The sequence below is a fragment of the Alexandromys fortis genome, unplaced genomic scaffold (assembly GCF_014885135.2).
Source record: "Alexandromys fortis isolate MF-2015 unplaced genomic scaffold, M_Fortis_MF-2015_v1.1 scaffold_50, whole genome shotgun sequence".
Classification (NCBI taxonomy): Eukaryota; Metazoa; Chordata; class Mammalia; order Rodentia; family Cricetidae; genus Alexandromys; species Alexandromys fortis.
Genome location: NW_026067932.1, coordinates 10,276,510 through 10,288,549, shown reverse-complemented (window position 1 = coordinate 10,288,549; position 12,040 = coordinate 10,276,510). Strand labels below are relative to the sequence as shown.

The 12,040-nt window shown below is 51.2% G+C and overlaps 1 protein-coding gene across 1 annotated transcript in view; it reads left to right on the top strand.

Moving 5' to 3' along the window:
• Positions 1-422: 422 nt before the first annotated feature.
• The window catches only part of Nuak1 (NUAK family kinase 1), a 61,124-nt gene continuing 49,506 nt past the window's right edge, over positions 423-12,040 (top strand). The window contains exon 1 of the mRNA XM_050145681.1: positions 423-1,028. Within this exon, the coding sequence (XP_050001638.1) occupies positions 798-1,028 (231 nt within the window). The 5' untranslated portion in view covers positions 423-797. The remainder of the gene's footprint in view (positions 1,029-12,040) is intronic.

The following is a 12,040-nucleotide window of genomic DNA, read 5'->3' as shown; positions in this document are numbered from 1 at the left end:
CACCATAACAAACATGAAGGGTGGCCCGGAAGGGTGCAGCCCCGGGCCACAACGCGCACGCCTGGGCCACCCGAACTCTGTGCGTAGTCGCCTCTGCGGCCTCGGGGCCCGGCGAGCTTTATCCGTGGCCGATCGGCCAAAGCCAGCCGCAGACCGCCCGCAGTAGCTCCGGAGGGTGAGTGCGGGAAGCCCGGGAAGGGAGACAAACGCTCTGAGGACCACCCCCCACCCCACCGGGACCGTCTGTCCCCCGCCTGCCGAGGACAAAGCTCCCTGGCCGCCGCCCGGGCCTGCGCCGCGCCGCACAAAGGGCGAACGACCACACGCACCCCGCCCCCTCCCTGCGCGGTGGCCCGACGCGGAGGTGGGGACACCCGGGCGCCCGCCCCGCGCTCCCCTCCCGCCCCGCCCCGTCTGCGCGTCCTTCTGGCGCGGGGGCGGGGGGCGCGGCGCCCCACATAACACTCCTCTCTCTGCGCTCGGAGCCACCCTCTCCCCTCCTTCTCGCTAACACCACCGCCTCCCCTGACACCGCCGCCACCTCGCCGGACGCTCCGCAGATTGTCGCTGCGGCCGGCCGGGGGGCGGTGCGCCGAGCGTGCGCGCCCGGGGCGCCAGATGTGCAGTCTCCGCCGCCTCTAGTGACCCAGCGGTAAGCCAGAGCCAGGTCGGGTTGTCTCAGCAATGCTGCGGGGAAGACCTTGAACGCACCCTGGTTTCCCTCAGCGGGGACCACCCAGAGCCCCTGTGCGTGCCGGGTCCTGCCCTCTCCAGCCCGGCTCGCCCCGCGCTTGGACATGGAAGAGGCGGCTGTGCCCGCGGCAGGAGATGGCCCTTCTGTGGAGCCGGGGCCGCCGGAGGCGGTGGTCGGGGCGACTGCAGCCCCAACAGAGCCCAGGAAGCCGCACGGGGTGAAGAGACATCACCACAAGCACAACTTGAAGCATCGCTATGAACTGCAGGAGACCCTGGGCAAAGGTACCTACGGCAAAGTCAAGAGAGCCACCGAGAGGTTTTCAGGCCGAGTGGTGAGTAGGGGAAATCCCTGGGTGGTACCCGCTAGCTCCGCGGTAGACCAAGTGGGGTCTGGGCATACCACACCACCGAGGCTCTCTCCACCAAGAGGGGTCTTGGCAGAAGCCCCCCAGTCACGCTCCTGACTTTTCCCTTCAGCACCCATGACTCAGGTGTATATCTCTGGAAACACTTGTTACATCCTGTCTGCACATATTTTGGGGCTTCCCCCTTTTTCCCACCAGCTAGCAAAGTGTTTTTAGGATTCGCAAATATTTTGCAGCTTTGGGAACGTGGGGTCTCCCCCGCAGACACACCTTCATGCCTTACCCAAGAGTTCCTTATTTGTACAACTCCAGAAGACCCACATCCTTAGTCATGAAGCTGGACTCTTAAGTCTGTGTCCTATAGTTGCTCGGGACCCTCACTTCTTTTCCATCTTACCACAATCCCACTTCTCTGTATATTTTCGCTGAGCTTGATCACCCTGATGCTGCTGTTGGGCAAAAGAAGACAAGACGGTTGCCTGTAAAAACCAAAAGCTCCAACCGAATGTCTGAGGTTTTTGACAGTTTGTATTCTGGCCTCTGGCAAGGCTGCCATGGCCAGGGCATGGGTGGCCATTCAGACACAGATGTGACTTGCTGCAGGCTTGCTTGCCTTCCAGATCGTGGCTACAGGGCTACTAAATTGTTCAAGAGGTCTGGCTAGCTGCCCCGGTAACGGCTGAAGCTCTGCCAGGGTACCGAGCAGTGCTCGGAGTGCCTCAGGGGCTCAGAGTTGTCCCAGCGTTGGCTTGTTGTCATTTTCCCATTTGCAGAACAGGCCCTTGGAATCCACACTGCTTGTGGCTAGAGTTGGGTCCAAAGTGTCTGACTGTTGCAGAAAGGGTTTGTGTGGTGTGTGGCAGAAATGAGCATGGTTCTCGGATTTAAAGAGTATCAGATGTATTTTAATTGATTTAGGGCCAAAGTAAGAAACCAACTATGATACCTTCTTATGTTCACTTTTAGGGGTACTTGGGGACCCACTGTTGCTTATAAACCTAACCAGTGGCTACAGGGAAGGGCAAGTGAGCTGTCAGATAGCTGTGGAAAATGATTACAGTCAGCAAGGTTTACCCTTGTAATTTTCAAGTATGTGGCCAGCTGGATAGCCCCCCCTCTTCAGCTTCTCAGGTTCACTGTCAAGGTTGGGGCTACATTATCACTTAAAAAGTCAATGAATTGGGGAATGAGAATTGTATCCTCAAAATAAAACCGCTCTGCCACATGTGAATTCTACAGCAAGTTGCAAAGCAGTTGTGCAGGTGCCCTTTGCCCTATGGGCTGAGAATTCTGAGGAGGAGATGGTTGCAAAGGTGTTCTCTGACGAAGGAAGTGCCCGGGAAGCAGGCTTCATTCATGCGTTTCTTCTGAGTTGATATTCCCCAGGCTGGGTGTTGAATAAGCAGAAAAACTAAGTGTAGCTCCTTGCTCCTGTTGCCTATATTGCTGCTGAGGAATCGCGCTGGGAAGTTGAAAAGCAGGATAATGGAACACAGACCCAGTCTGAGGTGCAGGTTGAAGATGGGAGGATGTGAGGGGCTGAGTAGCCAGGGTGGATCTAGGGTCTGCGGCACCTTCTTGGGAGTCAACCGAGCTGCATTGAGTCTTGGCGGCGTACACTTGCCTGCTGAGCGTCACTGTGGCTTCCAGTCAGGCGTTCTTCTGACTGTCTGAGCCCCGGGCTCAGTTAGACTTGCCTTGGTAGGGGCCTGCCTTCCTCTCTTTCAGTGGGTGTCTGGCTCTTTATTTGCACAAAACTGAACATTCTGCCAGGATTTAGCCTCATGGCCACTAGGGGGCGCCCAGAGAACGATGGAGCCTCGTTTCTCCTTGACGAGACCAGTGCGCTGTTATTGTCTAGATCTCCCTCCCATTGTGCTATTAATTGCAGCGAAATCTCTTGTTTTATTCAAGAATTATGTAAAGATTGTGCAGCTGGCGGTAGATACATGCTCAAGAACTGACAGTTCCCAAGCTGCTCCACTTCTCCATCTGGCTGTTTTCGGCTTGATTGCTAAGTTGAGCGTTAGCCAGATCCTCCGGTGACCGGCTTGCTTTTAACCGGTAGGAAACTGACGTTTGGAGAGGAGAAGTCCTCCTGGGTGCAGCGTCCTCCCCCACTGAGTGCACTGTTCACAGATGGCAGAAGAGCCCAAGTGAGAAACTGGAATTGTCAGGTGGAAAACCCCACGTCTGGCTGCAGAGAAAATACCACAAGCAGCAGTAACAAAAACAGAGGTCAGCATTGTGCTTGCCTGGTCAGTGCCTGGTGAGTCAGTGTCAAGAACAGCAATAAATAAATAAATAAATAAAATAAAAAAAATTATGCTATTAGCGTGACATCCACAACTTGCCTCGAAGCTTCCGTTGAGGAGGCTCAGGAGCCTGCTCCCTCTTTGGGTAGAATTACAGTTGATCCAGTCCCTTTGAGAGCAGGTCTTAGGAGATGCTTGGGAAATCAGCTTTCCTGCCTGAAGTGGGGGTCCTGCTCACAGAGGAGAGTCATTTCCTGTAGCTTAGAACCTCTGACCTGGAAAGAAGGGCCTTCTGAGGGAGACTCAAGTCAGAACAGCACCACCTTCTGTGCTCTGAAGAGAGTAACCAACTCAGGAGTTTGCAGCGGGCTGCTTCAGCCCGCTGCATGGTCCAGGCGCTTCCATTCTCTCAAGCCCTAATGTGGTCTCACGGCCACAGCCTAAGCATGTCTATAAGGCAGGAACTCACAGTGACTTGAGATGATGAGCCTAAGATTGGAGCAAGCTTTACAGAAAGGCTTAGAGCCCTGGCCGCCATTCAGACCCTTGACGGATCCCTTCCTGGCATTGGAGCTTTCTGGAAGCTACTTAACTGTGAAATGCCAGGTTCCTCAGCTGGAGCATTGGATGCCGACATTCCCCAACTTCTTGGGCTTTTGAGAGTTGCAGACAGTAACCTGGGTAAAGTTTCAAAGGGGAAAAGGAAACATTCTAGTGTTCCTTCCTGGTGGATTTTCTTTCTTATTCTCATTTATGATTGCGTCTACAGTTTAAGGCTGTCAGAGAGACAGGTTGCATTGGCCAATTAGCCTTGGATCTTGCAGAGACACAGAGGGAGAGGTGAGGGGGCCACTTCTTTGCCAGGGTAGTTAGATTAATTAGGGAGGTGCGGGCATAGAAAGGCGAGACAGTCGAGCAGATTCAGATAGGATCTGAATGTGTTTCTGCAGTGTTGAATCTGGGCCCCTTTTATTACACAACCTTTGTTTGGATGAAGTTTTGGGCTGACTGTGGAATGAACTTCTGGGTCTTCCTACAGTGTGTGCTCTTTGGGAGCCAATTCCTCGGGCCTTTAGGGCACACAAAGTATTGCTAAAACAAACACCACACAACATAACAAAACAAAAAAAATTGAACCCAAACGCACAGTTTTGGGGGGCGCATTTGGTCAAAGTGAATCTTAAAAGGGTAAGCTCTTGCCAAAGCGATTCCCTCAGCCCCGTGATGGCAAATTGTGGCTCTGAGAGTGAGATGAACAAACTGGCCTGCTAGGCTGGGTTGTGTATGGGCATCACGTGCACAGGGCTGAGGCGCTGTGTCTGAGTTAAGGCTCAAATCCAGTTTCCAGAGAATCAGAGATCTTGGCCAACGTATCAGCCCAACCCCTCACAGACTTGTTAAGTGACTGAGTTTGGGCAAAGAAACCTGATTCTTAATCGGGGATGTCTGTCCTTTGTTTGACAATGTGGTCCTCTCTCTTTAAGGACTCGCAGTCTAGCAGCAGACGTGAAACGCATCTGGAGATATCGAGTGAATTGTGTTAGATTCTGTGACAGATTTCATATCGTCTGCCATACACACTCGCCATGTTAAATATGGAGCCAGGCATGACTAAGCCAGGGAGCTTGCAGCAGGCTAGAAGAGAGGGAGGGGACAGAGAGGGAGGGGACAGTTCCTAGGCAGGCGTCTCAGGAGATGACCAGCGCTAGCCTTGTTCATTAAAAGTAGTTTGATCCTGAGCAAAAACACCTGTTCCTGCTGTTATAAGCAGAATATTTGTGTGTGTGTGTGTGTGTGTGTGTGAGAGAGAGAGAGAGAGAGAGAGAGAAGATTGAGATACACACACACACACACCTGTTCCTGCTGTTACAAGCAGATTATTGTGTGTGTGAGAAAGAAAGAATATATGAGTGTAAGAGTGTATGATTGTGTGTGTATGTGAGTCTGCATGTGTTTGTGAGAATATTTAAGAGTGTGTGTGAGACACAATTTAAGAGTATGTGAGAGAGAAAAATATGTAAGAGTATATGTGAGAGAATTTAAGAGTGTGTGTGAGAGGGTGCTGGAGAGATGGCTCAGTGGTTAAGAGCACTGACTGCTCTTCAGAGGAACCTGGTTCAATTCCCAGCACCCACATGGCAGCTCACACCTGTCTAGAACTCCAGTTCCAGGAGACCTGACACTTTCACACAGACACACATGCAGGCAGAACACCAATGCACATAAAATAATAAAAATAAATTTAAAAAAAGTGTGTGAGAGAGAATAAGAGTGTGTGTGTGTGTGTGTGTGTGTGTGTGTGTGTGTGTGTGAGAGAGAGAGAGAGAGAGAGAGAGAGAGAGAGAGAGTGAGAGAGTGTGTGTGTGTGTGTGTGTGTGTGTGTGTGTGTGTGTGAGAGAGAGAGAGAGAGAGAGAGAGAGAGAGAGAATATGTGTGTGTGTCCCCATGTACATGTGGGTCTACACGTACATGTGGGTGAACATGTGGAGACCAGAGGCAAATCTTGGATGTCATCCTTTGGTGCTGTTGGCTTTGTGGGTTGAGAGTGTCCCTCACTGGCTGGCCAGCAAGCCCCAGGAATTTTCCTGTCTCTACCTTCCCAGTGCTGGGATTACAAGAGCATGCTACCACATCCAGCATTTCTGTGTGGGTTCTGGGGCTCAGGCTCAGGTCCCCTTGCTTGTACAGGTAACGTATCCACTGAGCCACCTCCGACCCACCTCCAACTGATGTTTATGAAATCATGAAGTGTGTCATGCTGAGCCTAGAACTTTACAGACATGTTCCCTCATTTAAAGTGTTAAATCCTAGTTGGACCCATTCTACAGATGAAGAAAATAACATATCAGTGGGTAATGAGTTGGGGGTCACAACCGGACAGTAGCTCATAGGTCTGTCTGCTTCCAGACCCATGGCTGTTAGAGGAATGTCACACAGCGGTGACTCTGCATCCACTTTGCCGGTGGCGCCAGGTCAGCTGCGGCCTGCTTCTTTCTGGAGATGGGTTCTCGCTGTAGTTTAGGAATTGAATGCAGAGGCAGGGCCGTGCCAGCTAAGGCAGAGCAAAGGACCGTCACTGAGGGTGGAGATTATGGGTTACTCTCCGTGGCCTCAGACAGCATTGGTGTTTGTTGGCACCGGAAGACACTGGTAACCAGTGAACGGAACCAGAAAATCTGCAGACCGCACAGACCGCTTTGCCTTTGTTCTGTCTCTGCCAGCCAAGACGAGGGGAGGCCGAGTAATGTTGAAGCTGCCCCTGCATCTGGGTTTCAAATGCCCGCAACCTGGTGACTTCACAGGGGCTGGTGATGTCATCATGCTGGGGTGTAGTGGGAGGCAAGATTGCTAAGTAGACTGGGAGCTGTAATAGTAGAGGTTGATAGTTCCTAGTGTTGGGGGTGTGCCAGGCACATACTAATGGGTTGAACTTCCCTAAACCTCTTATCCCTTTTTCCAGAAGAAGGAGCTGAGGCCTCATGAGGTTATCCAGCTTGTACAAGGTCACACAGAAGCAAGGCTGGTGTTTACACCCGGAGATCTTGACCATAACTCTTGGGAATCAGTCGAGCTGGATGCTGGTCACAGAGGGGTTCTGTGCCTGGGGGCTTGGGGTGCTGGCCTGGAACAGGGAGGGTTTCCTGAGAGCTGAGGTGTGAAAAGATTAGGCGTTGAAACCATCTTGGGAAAGAGATGGGCTGAGGATGGAGAGGGAATGACTCCCACCAAGAACCTCTTCACCAGAACACACACCGTATTCTTTGTTCCCCAAAGAGCCTGATCCTGCATGCCTGGGGTGGGGATGGGGGTGGGGGCTTCTATGAATGAACATGTTTACCTTTTTAGCCCATAGTGAAAAAGCACCCACAGTGTGCCAGGATGTCATGATCGCCTTCCTCTTAGGGTGTGGTAAGAGATAAACTACTCAACCAAGGTTCCTTTTCTGTGTTACACCCTGTCTAACTGCCTTGAACCCATCTCACGCCGCCCACCAGAGATGCCTTGCTGAGGGCCAAGCATGAAGTCGGCCCCCAACCAAGTCTTGCAGGATAGAGTTGAGATGAATAAATCTAGCTAGGGACTTTCGGAGAGGTGTAGCCACTGAAGCTTATCCTCCCTGACCCGAGGAACATTTACACTTGTTGGCAAGGAAACACAAGACTGGGGATGAATGGATGAGGAGAGCTCTGTCTGCAAAGGCCGGCAGACCCTTCCCTGCACACATTCCTTTGCTGTTACATTTGCTCATGCGTTTGTCAGGGAGAGACGTATATCCAGGGCTTGTTGGGATCCTGGCTGCGGCTTCCTGTCCTCAGTGGCTCCAGAGTCAGACAGCAGAATTCTCATTCATCTTTCCCACATGAAAGTCTCAGAGCATCTGTAAGTTATGATTTGCGAAGTATCTGCTTTAAAGCAGAATGCATTTATCATTGTGCCGGCCCAGACGACACTGGCAAGTGTAACGGCGAGAGAATCCCAGGATCCAGAAGAGGAGGGGCTGGGCCAGATGACCCACCCGTGACTGGAGTCTGGCTGAATTGATAAAATTCCCTGGAAACAGCCCAGGAGCAGCCAGATGTTGGCTTTATGGTGAGATTCTTCTGTAAACTTTTAACTGTATGTAAAAGCTAGGGCTGGTCAGTTTCACTCCCAGGTCTACCCAGGAGAAATATAAACACATGTCCACATAGAATGTGTTCACAATTGGGTCGGAACAGGTTAAGAGGAAGGCACACAAGTGTTCACCTCCCTATGCGTGGATGCACAAAATTTGGTGTGCTCCCTTTCCTTAAAATACTCTTGCGATCTCTTGCATGGTTTTATTGATTATTTGTAGAGTGTTATTCAGCAATGAGAAGAATCAGAAGGGCTTCATACATGCTGCAGCACTGAGCAACCTTGACGTCATGCTGAGTTATGAAAGGCTACCATGCAGCAGATGAGTCCATGTCTGTGAAATGTCCCACGACAGCCAGTCCATAGAGACAGAAAGATGGGTGGTTGTCAGGGCCGATGGTAGAGTTGGCAGCAAATGGAAAGTGGCTGCTACCTGGTGTGTTTATTTTGGGGGTCATGAACGTCTTTTACAATTGGGATGATGCTTGTACAACTTTGAGAAGAGACTAAAACCCCCTGAATGGTGCGTTGTAAAATGAGCGAAGGACGTGTGGATCACATTTCAAGAAAATTGTGATTTGAAAAATGTGGTCCTTTGGGGGTGGGGAGCTGTGATGACCAGGGAAGGCCATGTCTTGTCAGCCCTTTAAGATGTCAAACCTCCAGTCCTTCGAGACTCCCACTTTATGTAGGAAGTGGAAGGTGGCACCCTGTTTGCCTTGGGACACACACACACACACACACACACACACACTTGTCTTGGAGATAGACTTTGTATCCACCTCTCATCCCAGTCCTTGACAGCAAGGTGACCTTGGGTGGATTCCTATATTTTAGCTTCCCCTTCTCTCTTTCTTATCGGAAGAGCGTGGCGAATCTTATCTGGTGGCTAGTAGAGGCGATTCAATGAGATGATGTGGCTAAGTCTACCACCTGGTATGGCAACAGCCATCCAAGCAGCCAGGGTCATCACTAATCTCAAAGACGCCTGTTCGCTTGTTTGCCGCCTGCCCATAGGGCATCACATCCTACTAGGCAAACCCAGGTGGTCGCTGTAGTTCTTTTCTTTCCAGCTGGCATGCTTCCCCGTTCTGGCTGACACGTGCCTTTCTTCCCTCCCACGGAGTGGTCACCTGGAGTGTTTCATGTGTGCTGAAGATGGGGACATTTTGGGGGAGACTGGTCTCTCTTGCTTTAGAGATACCTAGAGTTTAGAATATAGCAGGTACTAATAATTCATCTGAAATAACCAGGGTATAAAATCGGGGGGTTGTGTAAGAAATCCCAGCAGTGAGGTAGACAGACCCAGATCCACATCCCATTTGCCCCCCTCTCGGTAGCTGCAGGCTCCTGGGGGAGCTGCATGTTTTTGTGGTTAGCAAAACATCTCCCAGTGCCTTATTACCTAGAATCAGTATTAGGGTTTGAAGACTTCTGATGCAGAACCTGCTGCACAGTAGGACCTTAGACACATTAGCCTTGAATTTATTCCTGATAAGGTTAACGCCTGCGCTATGGGATGGTATGCGAGCTGGGAACCAGGCTGGAGATGTAAAAATGTACACACACAGACAGACAGTGACATGGAGACATGGGTCATCCTTGTAACAAAAATGCCAACTTTACTGTGTTCAGGTGCAGCTTATATAGGCCTCGGGCCATGCCCCCAGCTCTCGGCATCTTTCAGCTGCAGCCACCAGAACCCACTCTCCTGTCTCGTGCTCAGAGCAGCTGAAAACACAGGAAAACTAGTTGTTTTGCTCAGAGCAGCTGCAAGCAAGTTGTTTACAGGAAATTCAGGGTCTTGGGGGTCCACAGCCCCCAACGTGATAAGGCCTGGATTGAGGCTTTGTGTCAAAAGTGGGTTGGTGGTGCACAGGTCTCTCTAATCCTGCGGCTTGGGACAGTGGGATCCAGAAAGTAACAGCACGGTAGAGAGACCATTGTGGAGAACCTGAGGACCCCTAGTTCTCTCTGTTAAAACCCTTCCTTGCTTTCACAAAGGCTCCATTTCGCACTTGCTGTGGTCCTCAAGATCTGTTCCTCGTTCCTCTGTCCCAGCTCAGCGTTTGCTTCCTCCCAGTGTGTAGGTTGGATTTTTGTGTGGCCAGCCCCTCCTGTCCATCACCCTCTAGGGAAGAAATGGGCTTCTGTCTCACTGGTGGTGTGGATGGTAGGTACTCAGGGAATGAACGAGTGGACAACCTTTGCAGGAAGAGCCTATCAGCATCCAGAGAAGGGAAAGTCGGAGAAGGCCTGAGGCGGCAGGAAGTTCCCTGGGGGCTTTGTTCCCCTCTCCTTACCACCATGTACAAAGTGGACCAGTCAGAACTGCAGCACGGTTCTCCGGTTTGCTTCTGTGTGGCTGGGGAGAGGAGGAGGCTGAACCGTCCACAGGCTGCTGCTGTGGCATCTGCTACTCACTTCTTGGGAGCTGTGCAACCTCCTTGCCTGGGTCGCTCCTGAGCTGCCAGGCTTCCTCTGGAGGCCCCAGCCCTCTGTCCCCCATCTGAGCAGCCCTCTGCAGTTCTGCAGACTGTGCAGGCTCTACATTGTAGGAGTCATCTTTGAGGTTTCCAAAACACTCTCCCCAGGTTGTAAATTAAGCACTTGAGGAACTGTAAACCGGCTGGACGGTGGAGTTAGTGCGTGTCTGGAAAAAATGCCATCATGATTTGCTTTGTCGGCGTGAGAGAAGAATTCCACTCCATTTACTTTCATTAGTAACACTGAGAGTCCCGATCAGGAAGGCACAGAGAGGAGGCAGCGGTGGATTTTATTAGCTCCTTTCCCGAGCTCATTGGCTCAACTTTCACCCCTTTGGATGGTAGTTTAGAAAAGAACTAAGTTCCTTCAATGGTCCTTCTTTCCCAACCTGCCCCTGCCAGGCTTTGACCAATAGTATGGCTCAAGGGCTACAGGAGCCTTTAAAAATGGCTTTTCAGGCCAGGCGGTGGTGGCACACACCTTTAATCCCAGCACTTGCTAGGCAGAGGCAGGTGGATCTTTGTGAGTTGGAGGGCAGCCTGGGCTACAGAGTGAGTTCCAAGACAGACTCCATAGCTACACAGAGAAGCCCTGTCTCAAAAAACCAAAAAGCAACTAACCAAAAAAAAAAAAAGTTTAATTAATTTATTACATACACAGTGTTCCGCCTGCACGTATGTCAGCATGCTAGAAGAAGGCATCAGATCTTATTACAGATGGTTGTGAGCCACCATGTGACTGCTGAGAAATTGAACTCGGGACCTCTGAAATAGCAGCCAGCCAGTGCTCTTAACCTCTGAGCCCCCCAAAATGTTTTTTTTAATACTTACTTTTTAAAATTTTATGCATGTGGGTGTTTGCATGCATGCATGTATGTGTACCATGTGTACACAGTGCCAGAAGATGCCAGAAGAGGGCGTTGAATCCCTTGACACTGGAGTTAACAGACAATTGGAGCCTCCCTGTGGGTGATGAGAGTGAAACCTAGATCTTCAGGAAGAGTAACTGCTGAACCGCTGCCCCAGCTCCCATAGAGGCCTTTGACTGCAGCAAGCTACATTGTATCCTTGCTGGTTGTCACTGAAGAACCAGAGGATACTCTCACCCCAGGCTTCTCAGGATGGTGACAGGCAGACAGATGATCTCATTTGTGACTAAGAGACGCTCTTTGTGACCCTCAGAGAGTTATGCCGCACTTTCTTCATCTGGGAGGTGGGAATAGCCATGAAAGCCAAGGAGATGAGTGAGCATTTTACAGACTTGAAGGAAATAAACTGCCTTTAGCTCCTGGGTGGGGGGTGAAGAGGCTAACAGCAGTTGGTTTGTCTGAGCCCAGTCCAGCACATTACTGTGTCCTCCTAAGTGAAGCACTCACTCTGGGTGGACACAGCCCCACCTTGCAGCTTAGTAATGGGGGCCACTTCCCGGGAGGATCCAATGGAGCACTCGGGGCTGGGCAGGCAAGCTGGTAGAGGGTGTTCTGGACATCGCACCGAGAGTTAGCCACTGTTTTGGATGTATAGGCAGGTTCAGGGCAGAGGGAGGAATCTCAGAGACAGGAAGCCTTACTGTGTGACAGTCCTGTGCCAGGCATGCAAACTGCCTTTCCCCTCCCTTCCC